The sequence below is a fragment of the Lepidochelys olivacea genome (genome assembly GCF_965140295.1).
Source record: "Lepidochelys olivacea isolate rLepOli2 genome assembly, chromosome: 12".
In the NCBI taxonomy this organism is placed as follows: domain Eukaryota; kingdom Metazoa; phylum Chordata; order Testudines; family Cheloniidae; genus Lepidochelys; species Lepidochelys olivacea.
In genome coordinates, this window is record NC_140422.1 from 11,133,160 (window position 1) to 11,153,045 (window position 19,886).

At 41.4% G+C, this 19,886-nt stretch overlaps 1 protein-coding gene across 1 annotated transcript in view; it reads right to left on the reverse strand.

Annotated features, from left to right (window-relative positions):
- The window catches only part of SLC6A2 (solute carrier family 6 member 2), a 107,623-nt gene that overhangs the window by 37,778 nt on the left and 49,959 nt on the right, over positions 1 to 19,886 (reverse strand). The window contains exons 6-9 of the mRNA XM_084644267.1: positions 16,133 to 16,236; positions 10,246 to 10,370; positions 8,036 to 8,148; positions 3,061 to 3,189 (exon numbers count right to left, since the gene is read on the reverse strand). Of these exons, the coding sequence (XP_084500393.1) occupies positions 3,061 to 3,189; positions 8,036 to 8,148; positions 10,246 to 10,370; positions 16,133 to 16,236 (471 nt within the window). The remainder of the gene's footprint in view (positions 1 to 3,060; positions 3,190 to 8,035; positions 8,149 to 10,245; positions 10,371 to 16,132; positions 16,237 to 19,886) is intronic.

Here is a 19,886-nt window from a genome sequence, read left to right on the forward strand (position 1 = left end):
TATTCCTATTACTCCAGTTTACAAGGTCATCCAGATCCTCCTGTAGGGTATCCCTGTCCTTCTCTAAATTAGCAATACCTCCCAGCTTTGTATCATCTGCAAACTTTATTAGCACACTCCCACTTTTTGTGCCCAGGTCAGTAATAAAAAGATTAAATAAGATTGGTCCCAAAACTGATCCTTGAGGAACTCCACTGGTAACCTCCCTCCAACTTGACAGTTCACCTTTCAGTAGGACCCGTTGTAGTCTCCCCTTTAACCAATTCCCTATCCACCTTTCAATTTTCCTATTGATGCCCATCTTATCCAATTTAACTAATAATTCCCCATGTGGCACAGTATCAAACGCCTTACTAAAATCTAAGTAAATTAGATCCACTGCGTTTCCTTTATCTAAAAAATCTGTTACTCTCTCAAAGAAGGAGATCAGGTTGGTTTGGCACGATCTACCTTTTGTAAAACCATGTTGTATTTTGTCCCATTTACCATTGACTTCAATGTCCTTAACTACCTTCTCCTTCAAAATTTTTTCCAAGACCTTGCATACTACAGATGTCAAACTAACAGGCCTATAATTACTTGGATTACTTTTTTTCCCTTTCTTAAAAATAGGAACTATGTTAGCAATTCTCCAATCATATGGTACAACCCCTGAGTTTACAGATTCATTAAAAATTCTTGCTAATGGGCTTGCAATTTCTTGTGCCAATTCTTTTAATATTCTTGGATGAAGATTATCTGGGCCCCCCGATTTAGTCCCATTAAGCTAAATTGGTCTCACAGGGGTTTTAATTTCTACTTTGTACACATGTGACATCAACTTTTTCTGTTACATGAACTTATGTCTTGGTACCTGTCAAGGCAATTCAGTGCAGTCTAGTTTGTTTGAGAATTTAATCCCACAGAGGTGCCATAATTTGAAAGACACTGAATTAGATTCTCATGTGGTCTGAACTGACATCGTGCTGTTGAAGTAAATGGAGTTACACCAATTTAGACCAGCTAAAGATCTGACCCATTGTGTTTCTTCAAACCCATTGTCCAAGCCTATTGTTAACCCAGATGAAACCTTGAACAAGGAAGTAGTATGTCCAGCTGCATTAGATGACAGAGAAAGCTGAAAAATGTAAAAAGAGTCAATATGTATTATTAGTATAAATTATCTGTATTATTAATGTAAGACTTACTTTTAGTCTTTGAAAACCCTTTCTAGCTAATGAAACACTGTAATGAAAAAAACTACCAGGAAAATGCATTTTGTTAAACTTTAAAACTTCTGTATTATTCACTAATTGGTACCATTTTAATAACTTTCTGCTAACTTGTTGATCTGTGAGTCAGTGGAATGCTGATAGACAGGGATGTGGTCATAGTATCCCAGCACTGGTGCGTTCATTATGGCTACCTCAGGTATAATGCATATGGTAGCATTATGGGGTGCATGATCAGCAGTGGCCCTCACCTTCCTGGTACTAGTTGGCATACAGAGAAGAGCAAGGCCAGCCCAGAACAGACATATCCTCTCTGGTGTATTGTGCTGCCAGGACTTGCAGTGCCTCGCTCCTTTGCCTGTAGACAGCAAAAACAGCCACGGTATGACTGCCACCTGTGCAGAGGGTTCCCTGCACCCTTTCCCCACCTCCAGCGCGTCTATGCAGCCATTATTTTTCTGCTTTCTATTTGTAATGTAGGGAGCAGGTTGCATTATACCCCCGATATTCAAAAATAGGAAGGTTCCTTCACTGAAATGCATCCAACCCAAATGTATCCAACCCAACTATGATCTGCTACGCTGCCAAGCTATTATCGTGTTCTGGGAAGGGTGATAGGATTATTGTACTGAAGTGTAGTTTTACAAGAAGTAAATGCTTCTTATTGATTAATTATCTTGTTCTGTTGTGAAGAGAGAGTTTTCAGATGCTTACGGGTGTGATCCCCAAAACGCTTTCCCCTACACACAAGAGTAAGCAGTGACCATAATCCCATTTCAGATGATCAAGCTGGGGTAGAAGTAAGCATGATGCATGAGAATAAAGGTTTGTGAGATCAATTGATAGATAATAGCCTTGTAAAAAACAGGAGGGGAAAGGCATTGTTTATAGAAGAATTAATATAATATTCAGACAATAATGTTGGTTTCAGAGTAACAGCCGTGTTAGTCTGTATTCGCAAAAAGAAAAGGAGTACTTGTGGCACCTTAGAGACTAACCAATTTATTTGAGCATGAGCTTTCGTGAGCTACAGCTCACTTCATCAGATGCATGCCGTGGAAACTGCAGCAGACTTTATATATACACAGAGAATATGAAAAAATACCTCCTCCCACCCCATTGTCCAGCTGGTAATAGCTTATCTAAAGTGATCATCAGGTGGGCCATTTCCAGCACAAATCCAGGTTTTCTCACCCTCCACCCCCCCACACAAATTCACTCTCCTGCTGGTGATAGCCCATCCAAAGTGACAACTCTTTACACAATGTGCATGATAATAAAGTTGGGCCATTTCCTGCACAAATCCAGGTTCTCTCACCCCCTCACCCCCCTCCCAAAAACCACACACACAAACTCACTATCCTGCTGGTAATAGCTCATCCAAAGTGACCATTCTCCCTACAATGTGCATAATTAAGTTGTCACTTTGGATGGGCTATCACCAGCAGGAGAGTGAATTTGTGGGGGGGGGGGTGGAGGGTGAGAAAACCTGGATTTGTGCTGGAAATGGCCCACCTGATGATCACTTTAGATAAGCTATTACCAGCTGGACAATGGGGTGGGAGGAGGTATTTTTTCATATTCTCTGTGTATATATAAAGTCTGCTGCAGTTTCCACGGCATGCATCTGATGAAGTGAGCTGTAGCTCACGAAAGCTCATGCTCAAATAAATTGGTTAGTCTCTAAGGTGCCACAAGTACTCCTTTTCTTTTTACAATAATGTTGGTTATAATTAAACTTCCCAGGTACACAAAGAGATAAATCCCAGCCTACAGTAATTCTGTCTCTTTTATAGGAATAGTTGCATTGTTAAGTTAACTTGCTAATGGAAACCCTTGCAGTACTTACATTGGTGATACAAAAAAGAGCCACCAGGAAAGTGCCAAAGGAGACGCCAAATGTGAAAAGCTTTCTGTGCCGCTTCAGTATTTGGAAATCATCTGCTAACCCAGTGATGACGGCTTCCATTCCACCCATCTAAGGAAAAGGATTACAGCAATCTAAGTTAGGCAATAATGACAGAGACATTTTACCCACAAACAAACAGAAGGGTATAAATAAGTTTGAGATTCATCTCTATTTCCTTTTGTGATTTCTAGCATTGATTGAGTTTCTTCTCTTTAGTTAAAAGGTGTTATGCCTTCTGTAAAATGTGCATATGATTTCACTCTGGACTATTCTTCCTCGTTCTTGTTCATACTTGCATATAGTTGAAGTGTTAGAAATCAGAATAAATAGGTCTCAATTTCCCTCACCTGGTGGCTGCTATTTTTATTGATAAGGAACAGTAAAATGGAGATTGGAGCTAAACAATGTGGCAAATCAAACAACATTGTTACCTCTGTATATTGGGGATAGAGAGACAACCCTTAATGCTGAGAATTTTATAGTAACAAAAATTCTTGATGATACCATAGAAGAATATTAGTTTGCCCTCTGGACATAACCACTATATGCTAGCCATTTTTTGCTGTTGGGAGAAATTGACTATGGTAGCTGAAATGTTTTCCAAGCTTTCATTGATCCTCCTGTAGAATACAGGTTCCTGATCATGAGCTTTATGTCCTGTGCTGTAATGCAAGCATTTTGGGGTTTTTTTTTGTAGGGTTAGATCAGAATGACTCCAAGTCTCCTCCTCAGAGCCAGCCGTCAGTGTTTTGCTGCCCAGGTCAGAAAGGATTTTTGGCACTCCACACAGCTGAGCAATAAATAAATAAATAAATAAATAACCAAGCAGTGGTTTCCCCCTCCCTCCCATGCCTGTCCTGCTGTTGCTTTGGTGATCCTGGAAGCTCATGCCCAGGGCAACCACCTGATTGCCAACTCCCTAAGGCCAACCCTGCTCCTGCTAGGGATGAACAAGCCATCTTAATTTGTTTAAGAATCAGTTAAGTAGTTGGGAAGACTCAATATAGGATATTTCCTGCAAATGGAAGAAACATGTGGCAAATACTTGGGGATTGGGGGAGAGGGGGCAGCAGATTGGAGACAACAACATCTCTGTTTCAAATCAATTGCTGAGAATAATCTCTGTAGTATCTGAATGATTCACTTCTGAAACCAGAGGACTGCAGAGGGAAGGGCAAACATTCTTTTAGCAAATCTGATACTCGAGTAAAATGTCAAAGCAGAGTGTGGGGTTTTATCCATGTGACTTCTGTAAGCATCAACATGAATCATACAGTTAAATCTCAGTGCACTGCTTAAATATGGGTTCATATTTTTTGTGGTCACAAAGATTTACTACACTGCTACTTTGAGAGACTCAGAGAAGTTAGAAGTGGAAAAGTAGCCTTCAGATTCTCTACTCCATTTTATCAGTTCAGGACTGCTTCCTAATCTAGTGCTTTGTTCATCCCCATTGTTAATATCCTATGTAGAGATGGTTGCATGCTGAAAAAAACATGACAGACATTCACTCTAATTCCTAATCCCATTAGTTTGCTGTCCACTAACACATTCATAAGGAAGTTTCTCTTTCCATAAACATTTGGGGGCGTTCCAGAAAACTGTCTCCATATGTCAATAAGGGGTTTTGTGCACGAACAAGGGTGTTGATGCATTATTCCTCTATTTTTTTTCTAGTTTGTTTTCTAATCAGGGATAAGCAACAGTATCACGTGTCCTAGGTGACCGAGCTCACAGCACGTAGAGTGGGTAATCAAGGGAAACAGTCTGCAAACAACCCCACAGTTGCTTGCATAAAACCAGTAAATAATTATGAGCAGCAGCTGCTTGATATGGCATTGATGTAGCTGTGGTGGTGCACAGAATGGAATTCATCTTGAACGGTCCCCTGGAAGACTTCTCTTTCAGCAAGAGTCAGTATGGGCATGGGGGTGGGGTGCCTATCCCACACAAGGCCTGACTAGAGAGAAAGGGACAATTAGCCCTGTGACAGGCTGCGCCTGGAGGAGAGTCAGGGCTGATAAGCTTTTAACTGATGATGAAGCCCAGCTGAGCAAGGAGAAGGCTAAGCTGCTATAAAACCAGGAAGTAGAGAGCAAGATGGAGGCTGCAATATAGAAGGCCTGCAGTCACTTTTTGGGCTTACAGAGGGAAAGGAGCAAACCAGGGGGAGAATAGAAGCCCTGAGACCCTGCCCCTGAAGGAAGGGCGTGCACAGAGAAGAGTGGAGAAGGAGCCTGATAGAGGCGAAGCAGGAAGCAGCCCAGGGAAACAGCAGCAAGGTTTAGGATATTGAAGACCTTAGCTTGGGAAGTGGCACAGGCTGGACAACGGAGCAGAAGACTGCCTGGGAAAGTCATCCAATGGGACTTGGATACCCTGGAAGGACAAAATGATAGTGACCTGGCTGGAGGGCTCAGCCATGAAGGGGGAGCACCCTGAGTGATGAAGAGGAAGTGACTCCAGAAAAAGAGTGTGAGATCATGGGGCAAGAAACTGAAGGAGGGGGCATCAGAATGGGTGTGAGCTCATCCCCAGATGGGCCACAAGGACACTACACAGCAGTGAGCAGAGCACCTCATGACAGGGAGGATTTAGGATTCTTAAATCCCTCAAAATTGCATCTTCCAACCTCCTTCATTCACAGTTGGCCTTGTGTTCTGCTTCCTTCAGCCTCAACTCTACAAAACTTCTGTAAAACCATACCTTCTTCTGTACATGACCCCACAATTGCAGTGTCATCTTGTTCTCAACTTGTGCGAGACTGCAACTGGCCAGGATCATCTAAGTATCTCCTTGTCTGTGACAAAAATCAAACCAATGGATGTTAAGAATCCACTGTAACTTCTGACTCTGAAAACTGTTTAGATTCCTCTCCTCAGCTGTTTTTAATGGCCATGTTTTGTGCTCCATAAAGCAGGGTAATGAAAGCAAAGCTCTGCATGTCTCTATAAAATGAATGACTTGCGGATGGTGCACGTAGATGGCAATGACATTGAATGGGGGTAAATACTTTTCTATGTCTGGCTAGTTGATTGATTGACACAGGCGGTTCTATAACCGGAGGAGTCACGCTGGATTGGTCTTCCCCCCGTGGCATGTCAGTGTCTTCAAAGGCCTTTGACTGGGTGATGGGATGTCACTAAGATAGAAGTGTTCAATGTAGTCGTGTTGACAACTCCCCCTCTCTTCCCCTGCGAGAAAATAATTCTGAACAGCAAATAAATAGGCAAACATCAAAGCCTGACCAAGAACAGAAAATGCTAGACTTTCCACAGTTTATCCACTTTGAGTAATTTGATCCCCTTCCACTGAAAAATTATTATTCTACAATTTAAGGTGCCGACCCTTCAAACATTTACACATGTGCTTTACCATGGTAGAGTTAAACAAATCCCTAAATGTTTGCATGATTGGGCCTAGTAGCGCTCAACCTATAATATACAACCTAGATTTTACTTTTCTTAATTTTGACTCATAACTACTGGTTATTCTTGCCACCCTAATCTACTCTTCTCCTTCCTTCATGTTTGTTTATGGTACAAATAGGTCCAGACTGGAACCCCAGATCTGACTTTGCTTCAAGTTTTTAGAATAAGGTTCCAGAGTCTCAATTTTACAACTTGATCTAATCACTAGCAAGCCTGAAGTGAAATCCAGAATTCAAAGAGCTGGGAAGAGTTCACAGCTGGAGCTGAACTTCACAGCTCTGACCCCTTCTAGAATATGTCCTTCAAATACTTGCAGATGACTATCAAAGCTCCTTTGTGTGATCTCTTCTCCCCCCCCCGACCCTGCACCCCCAGCTTTGTTCCCTCTCTTGTCTCTGTTTTTCCTTCCCTTTCTATTTCTGAAAATGAGTGAACTTTCTTCTTGGCAATTCTTATTTTGGAATAGTAAAAATTTCCTCATGAACATGACTAGACTGTTCACAGTTCTGTTCTTCAAAGATGCTATTTACTTTTCCCAGAAGAAAATTAACTTTTATGTTAAGTAGAAAAGGAAGTCTTGATTCCTCTTTGGCAAGAATACGGTGGTAGAAGTGCTGTTAGGGTACTTAGAATATTTCATCTCGGGTTGAAGTTTCTCTTATCTTTTTTTATCCCAGGACAATATACTTTCACTTTGTAGAAAGCACAAATACTCCCCCTTCATGTTGAATGAAGTTCAGTCCTAAATCTAAAACTGAATTTAACTGTAAAATGAGGCAGCCCATCTTAGTGCTCATTTTTTACCATTCCTAAATATCTATTATCTGTCAACATACAGATGACATTGTTGCCTTTTGCCAAGACACCTAACAAACACAAAATAATAGTGTAAATGAAATTGATTTTTAAAAAATGATCACAATGAGACTATTGTTATAAGGAAACTATCTTACATACAGTTCCATATTATAGGAAATCAAAGATATAATTAGATTCTATCCTCAGCCTTTGTGTCATGAGTATCACTTAGGATGTCGTGGGAAATAACAAATACAAATCTCTAATACAAAATAGTACAGAACCATAGGCAGGCAATTTAGCATCTTGTTCCCGTGCTTTTTCCAAGTTCATTTTTAGGCTCTGAGTATGCTGCTGTAGAAATGAATGGTAAAATTCTCATTCGAGTCAGTGATGCAGTGTGCTTAAAGTGTAATAACTTTGAGCCCAACCCAGAATCATGGAAACACAGTTTGCTGGTTCATAAATTAGATGGCCCTTCACAAGCCTTTTGCACACTGTGAATCTATGATTAAATAAACTGCTGAGTGCAATGCTACTTGGTGTATTGGCCTTACCTATGAAAACAGATACATTGAGAGCAGAGCATGTGGCTTCTGAAACCTAGTGGAATCAGACTGGTGCCTCCGTACTTATTACCAGAGAATGTTATTAAAAGAAAAATGATAGGCATGGAAGATACGCACAGAACTGTCAATGCCCAGTGTGAGAAGCATTATGAAGAACACCACTGCCCAAAATGTTGATCCTGAAAGGGTTGAAATGGCTTCTGGATAAAGGATGAAAACTAATCCAGCTCCTGAAAAGCAAGAGGAAAGAAAAACTCATTTCTGCATGGAGGCTTTTGTTAAATTTTTAAAGCTATAAAAAGGTTCATGAAAATAAGATTTGACCTACCTAGATTCTTATATTGGTGTCCCTCACCATAGTATCTGAACAACTCAGACTCTGGCTGAGTCAATGAAGTCCTCACATCATGGTTTAAAGATTTAAAGTTACAGAGAATCCAAAATTTATACTAGTTTAAACCTGCAAGTGACCCATATCCCATCCTGCAGAGGAAGGTGAAAACCCCCCAGAGTCTCTGCCAATCTGTTCCAGGGGAAAATTTCTTCTCGATCTCAAATATGGTGATCAGTTAGATCTTGAGCATGTGTCCAGGACCTACCAGCCAGACACCTGGGAAAGAATTCTCTAATAACTCAGAGCCCTCTCCATCTATTGTCCTATCACTAGCTGTTGGAGATTTTTGCTGCTAGCAGTCGCAGATAGACTACATGCCATTGTAGGCAGGCTCATCATACCATCTCCTCCATAAATTTATCAAGCTCAGTCTTGAAGCCAGTTAGATTTTTGAAGCCATTCTCAGGCCCAGATGCACAAAGGTACTTAGGTGTTGCAACTACAGAGTCAGTCTCTCAATCTATCTGGCCCAATTAATTTTTTTAATGCAAAGTGGAATTTTTTCAACAAGAGAGACTCATCGGAATATCCCAGAGTGCAGTGACTACAGCACTCACCTGAGAGGTCAAGAACCTCTCAAACGCCTTCAAATCCCTTGCCCTGATGAAGAATAGGGAGGAATTGAATCAGGGTCTCCCATATCCCAGGTGAATACCTTAACCCTTGGCTAAATGTTATAAGGAAGGCCACCACTTCCCACTCACTCCACAACATTTTATGTGGAGTTGGGGGTCCCTAGCCTCTGTTTGCTAGAAGCTGGGAATGAGTGACAGGGGGATGGATCACTGGATGATTACCTGCTCTGTTCATTCCCTCTGAGGCACCTGGCACTGGCCATTGTCAGAAGACAGGATACAGGGCTAGATGGACCCTTCGTCTGACCCAGTAGGGCCGTTCTTATGTTCTAGATCGGGCCCTGCAGGTGAGCTGGCAGGGAAATGCCTATCTGTATCTGGTTTGAGGGTTGCACTGAGGCTTAGGTATCAGGCAGGTACCTGGACACCTGACTGGGTCAGCAGTGCTAATACCCAGAGGCAGAAACTTAGGCACCAAGGGAACTTTTACAGTCAAAGTTCAGGCATGGAGCGAATTTAGGGGTTGGTTATACGGATCACAGGAGTGTCTACACCTGGAATTTAGAAGCCTTAGTCTCTTTGTGGATCTAGGCCTCAAATCATAACCATGAACCTGATATTCTTACCTATTTATTTCCATTCCTTGGCTCTGTGTAGGAGAGGGCCATATTTGAACGTTGTTGAGGCAGGAACCTTTGGAACTAGCCAGTAGTCTCAGTAGATTATGTATGTGTTCAGTACAGACCTGCCCCTTTAATGTGTTGCGTGCTTCCAGCCAGGGGCCAAGCACCCTCAACTCCCTGGAGCTTGGACCACTCAACGCCTTGCAGCGACTACAATTCAACAATATGCTTACACCTGTGCCTGCCTTGGAGCGCTTGAGTGGCCCCATTCAGGTCACAGCTCACGTACCCAGAGTTGGCATGTGCCATGGCATGAGCAGGCAGACACATGAGAGCTCTGTCCCAGCTACTGCATCAAAACCAGTGGTGTAGCCGGGGATAGCACAGGCAGGAGCTCAGGCTACCGGCCTGAGTACAAACCCGCCCAGTCCCCAGAGTACGTTCTTGGGCAGCTAGCCCAAACCACCACCTGTGCTCGATCCAGCTACACGGCTATTTTGGGAGTGTTAGCTCAAGCAAAGCTAGGGTGTCTGCCAATTCACAGTGGGAAGCATGCTCCCAATTGCAGTGTAGACGTACCCTAAGTGGCTTGCTGAATCAGGGCCACAGCTGAGTCCCTTGTAGGTGGGCTTCTTTGTCTTGTTTAATTTGAAATGAACATAAACAAATTTGCAGGGCAGCACTGGAGCAGGTGGTTAATTTTTCAGTAAATCTGGAGTAAAATGAACTTCCTACCTTCAGTGGCTACATCTTCAATTTTTACTTTGTGCTCATGAGCCATGTAGCCCAGTATGGAGAAAATGGCAAATCCTGAGATGAAGCTTGTGACACAGTTGATTGTGCTAGTCAGCAAAGCATCCCTAATATGAGAGAGAGAGAGAGAGAAGAACGATCTAGTGAAAAGCACTTTAGGAAGTAGGTAGGAATTGTGTTATTATGGCAATAAAATTCTGGTGGAAAAGAGAAACATGCCAATTAAGTAATCATCCTGATGATCAAAGGCTCATACGAGCACATTGTGCTGCGAAAGACTCACTGTTATTTCCTAAATTGTTTTGAAATTAATCTGTGTTCAAAAATTTAAAAAAACTATAATAAATTGTAAGATGGTCTTAGCTGGCAACAATAATGGAACAGGGAAGTAACCAGAAGTGAACAAAAGGCTACACGGGGAAATGAATACTAGCAAATACCAATCGATACCTATAAACAATTGTGAATGTTTTCAGACAACATCAGGTATGCATTTTAGTGAACTTTGATGCCATTTTCAAGGTATTGCGTAGAATCTGTTCATCAATCCTTCCGGTTAAGCAGGCATTTCAGATAAGGTGCATGGAAAGACCTCATCCGGCTCCCATTGAAATCAATAGCAAAACTCCCATGAACATCAATGAGATTGGAATCTGACCCAACCATCATCATTGTATAATATAAAGAGGTAACCATCAGTTTAGTCATGAATCTGACAAAAATGCTGATAACTTTATTATTAATCTGCTATTGTTTTAGATCAATGACAGGACCCACAAAGGAAAATCCAGATTCAGCCCTGGGAGTTATCACAGAATCATAGACTATCAGGGTTGGAAGAGATCCCAGGAGGTCATCTAGTCCAACCCCCTGCTCAAAGCAGAACGAACACCAACTAAATCATCCCAGCCAGGGCTTTGTCAAGCCCAACCTTAAAAACTTCTAAGGAAGAAGATTTCACCACCTCCCTAGGTAACGCATTCCAGTGTTATGTACATTTATGTCAAAATTAAATCTGGCCACAGTTGTCAACATTAATTTGGAATGTCAGCCCCATCCTAATACACGTATTACAACTGGTCACCTGGTTCTGAACTTCAACTTTTAATTGAACATTTTTTGTTGAAATTCCAAATGTTTACAAAAAGAGGACATTGCTCCTCCCCACCCTCCATTTTGCACTAGCTCTAGCATTTATTTGTGGGGCGTACATTAATGCAAAGAAAGTGATCATAATTTGTTAGGTATTTAATGAGTCAGAGGCTGAGAATGTTTCCCCCTTTCCTCCCCATTGTTAAAGATCAGTAACAGCAAGATTTTATAAACCTCATTGTCTTTTGCAAGGCTGTCATCTTCATAATGACACCTGCAAATATACCTCACGGGCTGTTCGCTGTAAACTGCTCTGTTCAAATTTTCTCTAGCAAATCTGTCCTTCATACATTTTTTTTTAAAGTTTAGCCAGCTCTTCCATGTAAACTTATGGTAATACATTCCCCCAGAGCACAGGAGAAAGTTCCACCTCAGCATGATAATTCCCCAGAACTATGAATGTTTGATGTTTAGTGGCATCGGGGAGCCAGCTGCAGCAGGATCAGTCTCCTAGCAACACACTGGGCATAGCTGACCCTAGCAGGAGCTGCTTTGCCTCATTGACTGTACTTCCTGACAGGTGGGGATGGCGGAGCTAAGCTACACCTTGACCCAGTAGTGGCCAGAGCTTGCCGGCTGCTCACCGCATTGCACACTGCAGCTGTGCTGAACCCTGCTTCCTGTGCCTTTTCTTTCTCCCATCCAGCCTATGCCTGCCCATGTCCAGCCTCCTCTTGTGCCCACTTCAGTTCCTAGCCTTCCCCATCCTTGACGCCTTTGGCTCTGACCCCCAGCTCAGCTCCCCGACCGTGTCTCCAGCTAGCCCATTGGCTCTGGCATCCGTCTTCTGATCCCTGTGTCTGACCCTCAGCTTTGCTCCCGTCTACACCCATGGTTGTCCTTTGGCATTGATCCTTGACTCTGTGCTAAGCCCCAGACCAGGCAACCCCTATGACTCCGACTGTTAGGCCCAACCACCCACATCCTGTTCATGATCCTGACAAGTGGCATAAAGACAAGCCTTATGCAAAATGTAAGTAATATGATTAATTGGCTTTAGTCATGTCATGAACTCCATTCCACAGAGGATTGTTCAATACTTTCAGCCTTAAGTATGCAATACCCAGGCTTCACAGGCCCCTAGTTAAAATCAAATGAACCACAACAGGATTGTCAAAATAGATCTGTTTTACAAGTAGATATAATGAGTTCCATACAGTCTGCTGTTGGAGAAGACCTTTAAAATTGAGGTCCTGTCTCCAGTGTGTGGACACCAGTCATACACCATAGTGCTTTTGTTAATGATAGAGTTTGCCTTAGCCAGAGTTTCCACATCTGTCACATTTAATTACCTCACTGCACCCAGATTTGACTGTATTTCTGTAGAGCAGTGTGTACATAAGAGGAAGGACTAACTCAGGCCTATATACTTGTAAAATTTTCTTTGGACTCCTTCAGGAGAAAATTTGCCAAGTATCTGCAGGGGTGAAAGTAACTTAAGAGACTTACCGGTACACAGGGCCGGGATCTTGAGCAAGGTGTGTGTATGTGTGCAGGGGGTTGGGGGTCACTCGGGCGGAAGGGGCAGGGCCTTGGGTGGAAGGGGTGGGGCCTTTAAATCCCCGGGCCCTTTAAATCACTGCCGGAGCCTGAGGGCTCCTGGCCACTACCACTATCCCGGGGCTCTGGTGGTGATTTAAAGGGCCCGGGACTCTGGCTGTGGTAGTGGCAGCCGGAAGCCCCGGGCCCTTTTAATTTTTCGGCCTGGGGAACCTGCCCCCTGCCAGTATGGTTGGCTGTGTATCGGCTCTTACCAGTATGCCGGACCGGACCGGCTTACCTTCACCTCTGAATATCTGTGAAATATTATGGCCAAGGTCATCATTACCATTTCCCTCAATTCCAGAACATTCACATGTAAGTAGCTTTTTCCATTTGCATCATCAACCACATACTTTACCCCATTTTTAAGCTGACAGATTTACGTGCAAAATATAGAAGTTGACAAAATGTTGTGTTGCAATGCTTCAGCACTTCAGACTCTCTGGCTCTGATTTGCCACTGTGTTGCCCCAGTTTTACACCTGCGTAACTATTGATTTCAATGGAGTTCCACTGGCGTAAAACAACTGGAGTAATATAGTGGTGAATCATGCCCTTTATTTGGAAATACAATGCTAATTTAAATGTGTTTTGTTCCACTTCAGTAAAGCGTTGCCAATGTAATAAAGATGTCACTGACATACTCCACAGTATTTTACCAAAGAATGGATTCATTTAAGTGTCAATTGTCTTTGAATGGAAGCTGGTTTATAGGATTAAAGATAAAACATAATATTTTAGAAACACTGCAGATCGCTCTACAATACAGCCAGAGTGATTCTGGTAAACTACATAAGACAAGTGTAATAAGCTCAGCACAGTTTAATGTAATTTGAGGTATTGCCTCAAGGCATTTATTTTAAGTTCCAGAGTGTATTTCATGGCAAATTTACTCAGGGTACAGAATAAAACAATTATGTAGGAAACATCTTAAAGCCAGGCTTCCTAGAAATCTGTAAGATTAATGTTAACCTAATTGTAGAATGCAATGATTGCCACTTTGGAGAATAGCTATTATTAGAGGTGTCATTTTTACTACAGCATTACCCACATTAATGTCACCTAACATGAAAACCCACTTGTGAATCTAAAGTTACAGTGGGCTTGGTCCAAAGCTCACTGAAATCAATTGGAATCTCTCCGTGGACTTCAAAGGACTTTGGATCAAGCCCTGTGTTCAGAGAATTGAACAAATTTAACAGACCGTTCCAGCAAACTAAAATCTCTATAGTCTTTTGTGCTTTTTATGGACTGCTATAGGCGTGTTTGTTAAAGGCATGGTAGGTGCCCATTTTCCTCTTTATGGTAATATATCCAGTACTACTATATTCCAGCAAATTTTAGGAAAACGATATATTGCTAAACTAGGCTTACCATTCAAGTGTCACAGTGTGTCTGTGCAAGTCCTTTTGGTGAGACCCGTGACTAGGCTACTGGCCCAGGCAGGGAATAAGGGCGCCCTTATACCCCTTCATGGGCTTCATGCTACTACACGCCTAGAGCAGGGAGGAGTGGCGTGGCACTGTGATTGAGAGGTCTGTCTCAAACTCCTGCAACTACTTCTGGGATGGTGCAGCTTATGCACCACTCAGGGCTGTTTCTACAGTCACCACCAAGCCCTTTGCTTCCTAGCTTTTACTCACAGATGTTTTCAAAAGGAGCTACTGTAGGTAACTGTTAGCACCCAGCCCAGGACTATCTAACATGCAGCGATGTTCTCTGATGCTTTCTATTATGGGTATGTTCAGGCACTCCAGTTTATTCCTCTGGTGAGGCTATCTTACAGGAACTCCATTTTTGTTGTCTTTTTGCATTACAAATATTCTGGATTAAAATCCATATTTTTGAATAAAATCCTAAACTGGATTTACAAGCAATGCATTATTAAACCCGAAAGACATTTTGTGGTTTACTTGTCATTCTTTGTGCTTTTTGCACTTCTCTTAGGTTGGGCATTTCAAAGAGACTAGTCAGTCTGGCCCACAAATGCTGACCCACACACACAAACACTAGGCAAATGAAATGCCCCAGAATGTGAGTCCTTTAAAGCCAAACTAGCCACAATAATGGAGACCTTGGGGAAACACTTTAATTAAAATTTGTACAAAAAAAGTATCCCTTTGATCGGTAAAAAAACCCTTCAAAATTCAAAGTTTTTCAGCTAGTTCCATTCTTTAGGTCTTTTTGATAAAGCAGCATAGTAGACACACACAGAACAATTAAAACACACATTCAAATGATTGACATTAAAATGTAAAGTAACAGTGTCTGTCTCTTACTATTTCTCTGTACAGTGCCTCCCACAATGGGACCTCCAGCCCTGGTTGGGACCCCTATGCACAATGGCCCTGATTCAGCAAAGCACGTATGTACATGTTGAACTTGAACTATGTGTTTTGCTGAATCAAGGCCTACTGAAAAAAAAATCACAAATAGGTAATCTGGAAACATAAAATCCCTTTAGGATTTGACTCTAAACTCCTCGTTTCTGTTAAACTTGAACAAACGAGGAAACATCCTCCTGCTTCTCTGGGGTTGTGGACCAATCAGATTTCAATGAATATTCTCTCTTGTCTCTAGTGCTACTTGTGAAAGACAAATATAATTGCAGTTTACACAGCTTTCTAAAATTAATCCTATACTGTTGGACAGGAGAGCCAATAACTTTGCAGGTTCTTATTGCTGAACTTTCAGCAAAGAAGTACTTTGGGTGTGTTTGGGTCACGTTTTGGGTTGGTTCTCATGTCCAAATCAGAATGCCAGTCAATAATAAAATCACAATTAAATGAATGAAGTACACTAGTGCATATTAGGTTGTAATTATCAGTTCCACTGGCTAAATAAATAACAATAAATAATAGAACATACCTGTTACCTGTATAACGTACTATTATATAAAACAGATATATTTTATTATATTATAGGTATATTATATAGGATACCATTATATATATAATCAGAAGTAAAAAAACTCCAAAGCTAACATGAAAATAGAGTTCTTGAATTGTGAAATACGTATCAAGAAATAAATACATAAAAAATTAGATTACATTCCAAATTTCTCAGATATTTTATTGGAACCTTGGTATCAGAGTGCAAGTAAAGTGAGTCTGAAATCAGAGCTTTTTAAAGTCAATTGTCATTATCAGGTAGTAATGAGAAATAGACTCTCTTACCTATAACAGTTGTTGTCAAACTTATTATAACTAGCAAATGCAATTAAAACTCCAAACCCAGCTCCTAAAGAGTAAAATATCTGAGTGGCTGCGTCAATCCATACCTGCATAAAGAGATGAAAATTATTAGATGTGTTAGCTTAGTTTAAAAGAGAAAAGTTGAGTGACATGACAGAACTGTATGGTTAGAACTAGCTTTGGATATCTATTGAAATAATATCTCATCATACTCCATGACTACAGAACCATAAATATTTCCCAGCCTGTCAAGAACCAAGGCATGGGACTGGACTATTGGGACTGGACTGGACTAAGTCAAGGACTGGACTATTTCAACAAAGAGGCAAACTCTAAAGCAATAGCAAAACCTAAGTGTGTGCAGAGTGGTATTATAGGAGTGCTGGTAGCTTATTGAACTTCCACAGGGTACAGAAATGATTAATTGATTTTTTTGCTGCGTTGTGGCAATACACTTCCCACTAGCGCTGGGTTAATTTGGATTGCACAGTCAGAAATAAAAATAGTCAACAGGTTAGGAGTTATGGAATGTTTTCCTTTCCCACAGGAGAGTTTATTGCATGGGACCATTATTACAGTTTATGTGATGCTTTCTTCCATCAGAGGTCGAAGTCTGATTGACATGCTTTGAATAGGACGTCTAAGAGATATTCCTTCTCAAGTCTCACTCATTTAAAGGGCCAAGAACTATTGCTATGATAGTCATTAAGTTCCACCACTTCATCTGCTCAGACTGTATAGAGCCCATTCCAGAGCCAATGCCTGGATTTTAAACTAGGATCCTGAAAATACAGGCAGAGGAGGTCAGATGAACTGTTTTATGAAGGTTTTCAAATGTCTCTTCCCTCAAGTATCACATTGAGAAGTCAAAAGCTCACGGCTTGATCCCAAGAGGTTCTGAAGCTAAGAGGAGCTGAGAGTCCTCAGCACCTCACAGACTCAGAATGTTTGGATTTAGCCAAATCTGCCAAATATAGCCCGAGGCTAAAACACCTGTGGGTGTGTGTTGAGCAAAAGAACTCTAGGATGTATTGCTATCAGCTGCTGGTGCTGCTAACACTCCACATCCCACTTGTTGGAAAAGTTGCGCAAAGTCTCAACACAAGGAATTTTTTAAAATAAACTATACTTGGGAATGCCATACTGACACCACAAGGTACTTGTATTGCTTTTTGATAGGTCACTGGCTCTTTGCCACTTTGTGTCCTGCCACTGGATTTGTAGCTGCTTATGCTAGTTCTGTATTTTTGGCCCAATTCAAAAGCACTTAAGTCTCACTGGCTTTAAGATGACTTTAGCACATGCTGTATAGGGATGGATTTAAGCATGGGCTTAGAGTTAAGCACGTGCTTCTGTGCCTTGCTAAATCTGAACCTTGGATTGAAATAATCCTCTGTGTTAACCCAATTAGCTGCTGTGCAGATCGAGATAAGGAGTAAGCAGCAGAAGACAGAAGTCATTAAAAAGTCAAGGTTCCATGCAAAATATTCCTTGTAATAACAAACAGGATGCAACACAGAGACAATGGGGCTGGGCTCTTCTACAATTTACGCTGATGTTATTCTACTAATTTCAATAGAGTTACTTCTGACTCACGCCGTGATCCAGTTTAACTGTATCCTATAGTATTTGAATTTGTATGTACCATTACAAAAAATTCTGGGAGGTTGTAGTCAGTCTTTCACTCCAAGCTTCCTTCCTGTTTATATTACTATAACTTTTGTTCCTACACTACTTCTTCCATGTATGGACTTGCAATATTACTGCACAATACAGAGAGGAAGGGGAAATACTAAGTGAATCCCCAGACATGATGTAATTTTCAGGAAACTTCTTATGATGTCCAAAGGAGCAAATACCTCCTTCCTGGCCTAGAATTCCTGATGACTCTGGTTTTATTAATCACTCACTGCTGTTCCTTTTGTGGAACAGAAGTACTGCTGCCATTTACAAAGATTTTTAAATTAATCACTTGATTTTTGTGCCGTGGAGCCAACAGTATCAAGCTTTGTGCTGCTGGACTTGTCAGCAAGGAATGTATGTAGGCCCTGTTCCCTTCAGATCTCTTCAAAACAACATTTCTATCTGTATTCTTCATGGGTCTGATCTGGCACAGTGCTTGTTTTACTGGCAATGGAAGCCTCTCATGAGTTGCTGAACACCTTGCAGCAGTGAGCCCTATAAACTCTTGGCATGAGGGGACCTTATGCCTTTTACATTAGGACTTTTGATCCTAGAGCAGAGCAGATTGTAGAACAATGCAATTTATCTGTGACTTTTATTTGCTGCTGTTCTTCACTGGGGAAAAAATATTCATAAATCAAAGGCTCTTGCCGAAACACACTGAACTGGTACTCAGGCAGCTGTCAAATCTCCCAAAGGCCCAATAACAAGGATTAAGCACAAAAACACGTCAATAGAGCCAGCAGGGGCCCCAGCTTCCTCGACAGGGGGTTGCAGAAAGAATAACTCAACAGGCAACTTGGCTTTCCTCTTTCTTGTAAGTGGTCTTCCATCTTTCATCATCCTGCAGGCATTCTCTGTCGGTCTCTCTCTCTCTCTCTCTCTCTCTCTTATATAAGTAATCTGGAAAACTTGGTGTCAAACAAATATCTTTGTGGCTAGCCAGGTAGCAGCTGTGTAAACTTAAAGCCCAAAAGAGCAATACGCAAATATATTCTACAAATGCAGAACACAATTTGAGGACCAGATCCTGAGCTGGTGTGAAGTCAGCATAGCCCCATTTACTTCCAGCTGAGGATCTGGCTCTGAATATTTATTGTTTTCCAAACATCACTTTAAAATACTAAGGAAAATGAAATAACTCATGTCCCTTCCCCTGTATTGAGCTACACAGACACACCCCCGTTACTGCATATTACACATTTCTGGTATGATGGGAGTGACATTGCTTTGGTGACAGACATGACTCAAGCTGTAATATTTGATCTGGATTTGAAGCACCCCAAAGTGAGTGGGTTCAGATTTGAAGATGTGCTGTGCTATACTGCAACCTACTGTCAATGAAGAGACCTGAACATTGGCTGTTGCATACAGCGGATAAAATTAACATTACAAAAAAAAAAATAAATAAAAAGGGAGGGAAGGGACTGTTTTGATTACAACACATGAAGTAGTCCTGGATTTTGGTACTCAAGCTTCGTATTAACTTTGTCTAGTTTTTCTAACTCTGATGGGCCTCTCTTTAGGTGTTTTCATGCCAGTTTGTTTCTTCTTGCGTTTTTCCAGTTTTCTATTTTGTATCTATTTGAAAAGCACTTAACATTTTCAAGCTGGTCTGTACCAAGGGGATGCCATTGCTTAAGGACTCGTTCTTTTTTCTCCCTAAGTAAAAACAAACAAATAAAAAAAAACCCAGCCCTGGGATAAAATCTGTTTGTGATCACTAAATTACTTCCCTCTGGGGCTTTGGAAAGGCTGGTAATTTCATAACGAATTTGAGTGAGTTGACTTGCAGATCTTTTTAATACAATAGGCTGAGGGCAGAAGTTATTCTAATATACAGTAGGTTGAATGTTCTCAGGGCGCTAAGGCCTATAGGGCTATATTGGCTACAAACTGAAAGTATGTGGCCACATTTGCTTTGGCTGACTTACAATGTCAGGCAAAGCTATCGACATATGTACTTTAAGTTTCTAATTCCTTACTACTGAAAGTCTCAGTCATTATAAAGTACAATAAAATGGCTTGCACTGGAATGGCCCTGACAAGTCAG